The 6,405-nt window shown below is 44.3% G+C and overlaps 1 protein-coding gene across 3 annotated transcripts in view; it reads right to left on the bottom strand.

Moving 5' to 3' along the window:
- EIF2AK4 (eukaryotic translation initiation factor 2 alpha kinase 4) overlaps positions 1-6,405 on the bottom strand; it is a 91,766-nt gene that overhangs the window by 38,306 nt on the left and 47,055 nt on the right. For all 3 annotated transcript variants that reach the window (XM_012649490.1, XM_012649491.1, XM_012649492.1), the window contains 3 exons: positions 4,601-4,705; positions 2,417-2,474; positions 1,812-1,891 (listed from right to left, as the gene is read on the bottom strand). In XM_012649490.1, coding sequence (XP_012504944.1) covers positions 1,812-1,891; positions 2,417-2,474; positions 4,601-4,705 — 243 coding nt within the window. The remainder of the gene's footprint in view (positions 1-1,811; positions 1,892-2,416; positions 2,475-4,600; positions 4,706-6,405) is intronic.

The raw sequence follows: 6,405 nt of genomic DNA, 5'->3' as shown, positions 1-6,405 counted from the left end.
TTCGAACTCCTGAGCTCAAACAATCCGCCCGCCTCGGCCTCCCAGAGAGCTAGGATTACAGGCGTGAGCCACCGCGCCCGGCCTCTATTATTATTTTTCTAAAGCAGGTTTTTGAAACATGTTTTTAATGGCATATAGTATTCAATTATGTAAAAGTCCCATAATTCATTTAACCAGCCCCCACTTTAGACACTGCTATTTTTCATTATTACAAATAATGCTGTAATGGACCTCTTTTGTATCAATCTTTTTAGATCCCCTTGGTTGCTTCCTTTGGATAAATTTCTAAAAGTGGAACCACTGGGCCAAAGGGTAGAGCACTTTTAAGGATTTCATGACACTCTTCCAAACCAACGTCAGAAAGATGACACTAAAGGTGCCCTCCCACACCCAGGGTCCAGCTCCCCACAGCCTCACTCTCTCTGGATACTTAGAGGTCTGTTTCAACTCTATGTCGCTGCCCAATGCTCCCTGTCAGAACCACAACCCAGGCTTGAGTTTCCACTGCAAGCCTGAGAATCTTCTTTGATGCCAATTGCCTGCCTGATATATTTTTAATATTTATCTCTACATTCTTGCCCTGAGTGATCTCATCTAGTCTCATGGCTTTAAATCCTGTCTTTGTGCTGATGACTCTCGAATTTATGCCTCTGACGCTCACCTTTCCACTGAACTCAAGTCTCAGGTTTCTAACAACCTAGTGGACATCTCTAATCGGATTTCTCTTCAGGCATTTCAAACTAACATGCCTCAGACTGAATTTTCCTGCCATCTTCCCCTCCCTCCCCCTACGTCTTTGCCCAGGTTTCCTCACCTTGGTTAACTACCCTTCGCCCAGGTGCTCCAGGCAGAAACCTGAGCCTTGCAATTACCCCCCTCCACTTCCTCACCAACATCTACTCCAGTGGGAAAATCTCTCACTTTCCCCTCCTACCCTGGCATACTTCTCCCCATCTCTGCTGCCATCACTCCAGTTCCAGCTACCAGCCACTCCACCTGGACTTCTGCAGCGCCTCCTGGCAGCAGCCAGAGTGCACTCTCTTGTTCAAGACTCTTCAGTGGCTCCCTGTGCACTTCCTATTAAACACACGCTCCTCATCCTGGCTCACCTGGCCTTGCGTGATCTGACCCCTGCCTTCTTTCCCAGCTTTACTTCGTGCCTCTCTCCTCGCTGCTCACCACGCTGTAGCCACACTGACCTTCCTTTTGACCGTCTTAAACACGCCAAACTCTCTCACCCACGGCCTTGTCTTCATGCGTGCTGTTCCTCTGCTGCACCCCCTTTCCCTCCCTGTCATTCCTCAGCCCCAACTTTGCATGGTTTGTCCCCTGTCATCCTTTATTCTGAAGGCCATTCTCTCAGGGAGGTCTTCTCTGGTCAGTCGCCTAAAGAAGATGCCCGCTACTGTTCTCTTGTCACCTCACTCCATTTCTTCTCTTCTTAGCCCTTGTCACAATTTGTGATTACTTCTTTTATATTTTGCTTGTTTATCATCTGTTTCATCCACCACTGGGTAAGCTCCCTGAGGACTGGGGCCTTATTCACGTGACTGCCTGCTCCCTGTGTTCCTGGGACCTTGCCCAGGATAGGGTTAAGCCACATACTCCTTGGATGGATGGGTGGACTGTAAGCTCCTGGGAGTGCCAGCTTCAGTCACCATCCTTGGGAACCACGTGTTCTTCAAGGAGTGTGAATGAGCGAACATTCCTGACTATTCAGCTGGTAACTAAATCCCAAATGCTGTGATCCTGATGTTCATACTGTGAGCTTACTCCTGAGACCTTGCCTTTTCCCCCCACAAACGCTGTACCTGGTTGTATGCAGATTTGGTGCTTCCTTGGACCTCTGGGCTTACATACAGAGCAGTGCCCACCATCCCAGTCAAATGACCTGTGTGGAAGAAAAGAGAGAGAAAGCTTTCCAATAATAGGACCTAAAGATTAGGCAAATTAAAAACAAAAAAACGTTTCTTAAAAGTGAGGCATGATCTGTCAACTGTCTGTACCAATCATAGGAAGCAGCAGCATGCACTGCACCAAGTGAATAATCCTAAGTCATGTATGGCCACACGCTGCATCCCGCACAAGGATGTCTTTGCTGTTGCAGGGGAAGGACAGTGCCAGAAATGACCACAGAGGGACCAGGTCATAAGGTGACCTCATGGTACCACTCGGGCTTAGAAAAAGTATGACTGTCTACCTGCGGGAGCCAATTATTCTAACTGAAGCTCTAATTTCTTAAAGTTCGGAAGCACAATTAATATAGTGAAAAGGAAAAAAAAAAAGCATTTCCATAATTTTGTTAGTTTAATGAATAATTAAAATTTGCTTTAGAATCAAAAGCAGGTTTCAGGTTGAGAAATTCTGTGGTCTTCTTTTTAGTACATGAATCAAGTATAGAGCCTTCTGGGTTTACCTGAAGGGTCTGATTTCATCGAGTGATCTCCCGCCTGATCATCTTGTTTGCCGTCAGCCTGAAAACATAGGTAAGCCGGATATCCAGTTAAAACGTTATATTATTCCAAAGGGCTGGCTTTTCCGTTTCTAAATGAATACTGACTGAAAAAAATATGACATGCATGGAAATCAGAATAATTATCATAATGCTTTTTTTTTTTTTTTGAGACAGAGTCTCGCTCTGTTGCCCGGGCTAGAGTGCCGTGGCATCAGCCTAGCTCACAGCAACCTCAAACTCCTGGGCTCAAGCAATCCTCCTGCCTCAGCCTCTCGAGTAGCCGGGACTACAGGTATGTGTTGCCACAGCTGGGTAATTTTCTATTTTTTAGTAGAGACAGGGTCTCGCTCTTGTTCAGGCTGGTCTTGATCTCCTGACTTTGAGTGATCCACCCGCCTCGGCCTCACAGAGTGCTAGGATTACAGGCGTGAGCCGAGCCACCGTGCCCGGCCTAATAATGCGTTTTTTTAATCTTATTTTTTTTTTTTTTGATTTAGTTAACCCACTAATGCAAAGCTCACAGAAAATCCACTGAGCTCAAGAGGGAGGAGGCCAACTCACTACACAACTTTTTCTTCAAGGCAGAAATACCCAAAAGCTTCTAGAAAGCAATTTATTTTCATGTTGCAAATGCCAAAAACAGAAACTATTTTCTAAAATGTGAGAGTATATTATAACCCACTACAAATTAATCTTTCTACTTTTCCATTGCTGTTACTTTCTCTGGGTCAGTTTTTACTCTTCTCTCCTAGAGGCTGGTCCCCAAACCTGCTCACTGTCACTCGTTGCTAACACCTCCTAGGCAGCCTCACCTTCCTCCACTAGATCTGGACCAGCGTTTGTCTCGAGCAACACCCTAAATCACTATTGTTATGACTTCACACCACGGGTTCCTATTACAAGTACCGGCATCTACAACAGCAGCTTCTACCTTCTCAAGGCCAGGCAGCGTTCCAGGTGCTCTACCTGCATTCCTATCTTACCTTGCTGACAACTCTTTGAGGGAGGTACTAGTACTCAGCACATTTTACAGAGCAGGCCTTAAGAAGTTAATCAACTTGCCCCAGATCATGCCACAAAGCAGCGGCAGAGATAGGACTCTACTCCAGGTCAGTGGGACTCCAGAGCCTGTGCTCTTAACTACCTCACTATACGACAGCTTTCCAGACATCAAGTTAAATTCTGTATTTTAGGGACCAGGATCTCTGTCATCTGGCCCTTCCTTGGTCTCAGCACTCTTCAGTGTGCCCCACTGTTCTGGTCAGGACCACGTCCTCACTGTCCCTCTCCCACCTCCTGCCTCTCCACTCCTAACCTCACCTTCTAATTTGGCCCCTGTGGCTGTTTTCACCATTAATCCAAGTCCTGTTTTCCTTCTCTGCCAACCCTTGGAATTAACTGCATTTCCTACAGATCTTGGTGTCTAATAACTCAGGCTTGCAATATGAAGTAAAACTCCTCCTCAAGGCCTGCCACCTACAAGACTGCCTGCCCTTCTGGTGACGCCCCAACTGCCCAGCATCCTCCCTCGCTCTCCCCTGCACCTCCCAGTTCCAGCCAATGAGACAACGTGCTGGTCTTAGAACAGCCGTGTCTGCTCACTGCAGGGCCTTTGCTTATGCTGTGCCTCCTCTCTGGGATCCCCCATCCTGGTGTCACCATAGCCTACCCTTGACCTTGGCCCACTGGACTTTCCACCTTTCCTCAAAAGGCCATCTGAAATGCTGTCTTTATACAGCTTTCCTTATCCTCATGACCATATGTTCTCCTGCTGTTTTATGTTTTTGAGCTTCATTTCCCCAAACTAACTAAAAACCATCCAAGTGTAAAGCATTTGGCCCTGTGCCAGGCATGGTAGATCAAAATACCAAATTATTTCATGAAGTATTGTATGCTTTTGACTTAAATATTGTTCACGAGCCAATAATTTTATGTCCCTCAAGTGGAGTGCTCTCACTAAAATGTATTCACCATTTCAAAGCCTAAAAGATCATCTGCACTGTGCCCCTTCAGGCACTGTATAATTTCCTGAGGATTACACAGCAGAGTTCAGTGAACTCCACTATCCTTTCTTCTAGCACTTTCAGGATTATCAAGGCATCTGGGTCCATTTTGAGGGGACAGTCTAATTTTTAAAATACTCACAGCAAAGGCTAGATGATCTGTTGCCAAACCAAAATCACCTATTTTCACATGGTCATCGGAATCCAAAAAAATGTTGACAGGCTTCAAATCCCGGTGAATCATTCCCTGTTGGAAAAGAGTAAAGAAACCGACAATGCTTCTCATGCATAGTTTATAGGTACACCTGTTTCCTAAGTTGAAAGGCCAAACTAGCGATGAAAACTGGATGAGGTCTTCTCTCACAGACCACCCTGGCCCAGGCTGTCTGGCCTCTGCACTGTCTCCCGACTGTTCTATGCCGGCTCTACCTTCTCCCAGTTCTGCCTGGGTGTTTTCTGATCAGGTGAACTCCAAAGGATTCCCTGTGGCATCCAAGGCCCCTTTCACTGGGTTCACCAAATTACCTTTCCATCTGCGGCATCACAAAATCCCTGCTCTGGTCAGGGAGACAAACCATTTTCATTCCTCTTCCATTCCTTTCTTTGTGCTATTTCCCCCTCCTAGGACGCCCTTTCGGTTCTCCATGCATTTGAATTGTGACAACACTGGCCAAGTGCCAACTCATTCATGAGCCTTCCGCAGTAATCCTAACAATTCAACTTTGCATCCCCAGCACACACAGTAGGGCTCAATGAGTACTTGTTACCTGAACCCTGCTTTCTCCTCTTCCTAATGGCTCATGCTTATTGCTTCATGGATTGTCAATATAAAATAGAAAACAATTAAATGAAATAAAAACACTTTATCGTATGATTTCATTTACCATTACGTGGAGGTAAATTCTGGCTCCCTCCAAAAATAAGAAGTCTCTTTCAAGCATGGGGTTTGTTAAATTCTTGTGCCTCCCTATATTTCTAGGTGTGGCACAGTGTTAGACATCCAGCAAATGGTTAGCAAATACTGAACAAATTCGATGGAGAGGAAGAGAGCAGAGGAAGCATGGCTCTAGGACTCCAGGATGATATTACAGTCATAGAGCTCTAATGGCCCTCATTAGAACTCATTTTGATTTCCAACCTTGATGATTCTGCTTCCACCAAATCATTTATAAACCAGACATGTAAATTATAGCCCTCTCTTCTCAGAATAAATGTGGTACAGTATAAACATTTTAAGGTGAAAAAAAATTGAGGCAAAGGAAAAAACTGAGATATTTACACTGGCTAATGCATCAGACAGTCCAATTTTTAATAGGTAAGCAGTGTTTCATCCTGAAACGAGGTCCATTAGCATTTACACTGTAATGGCAATTTCTAGCTTTAAAATGACACTTTGTACGTGTGATAAGTGTTACTCAGAGTCTCATTTCCCTCCTTGCTAGATGACTTTCTGGTTTCTCCATGTTCCTAGGAAGGGCAGCACTGATTCAGTTAGAATCAAATAACTTGGCAGGTGTTAATCACACTCTTGCTTCATTCTAAACCACTCAAGGAATCATCTTCACATTCCATATATGTTCAAATATTTCTTCCTCACCCAGAGGTTGGCAAGCTTTTTCTGTAAAGGGCCAGATAGTAAATATTATAGGGCTTTACAAGCTATACAGTCCCTGATGCAACTATTCTATGTAAACAAATGAGCATGGCTATCTTCCAATAAAACTTTATTGATGGACACTGAAATTTGAATTTCATGTAATTTTTATTTATCATGAAATATTCTTTTGATTTTTTAACAATCACTTAAAAATATACAAGCCATTCTTAGCTCACTGGCCATACAAAACAGGTGGTGGGTTGGATTTGACCAGTGGCCACAATTTGCTGATCCCTGTTCTATCAGCATTTTTATTTATTTATTTATTTATTTACTTACTTACTTACTTA

The sequence above is a fragment of the Propithecus coquereli genome, unplaced genomic scaffold, assembly GCF_000956105.1.
Source record: "Propithecus coquereli isolate 6110/MARCELLA unplaced genomic scaffold, Pcoq_1.0 Scaffold3, whole genome shotgun sequence".
Taxonomy (NCBI): domain Eukaryota; kingdom Metazoa; phylum Chordata; class Mammalia; order Primates; family Indriidae; genus Propithecus; species Propithecus coquereli.
The sequence above is the reverse complement of the archived record's forward strand: the minus strand, read 5'-3'. Positions and strand labels throughout refer to the sequence as shown.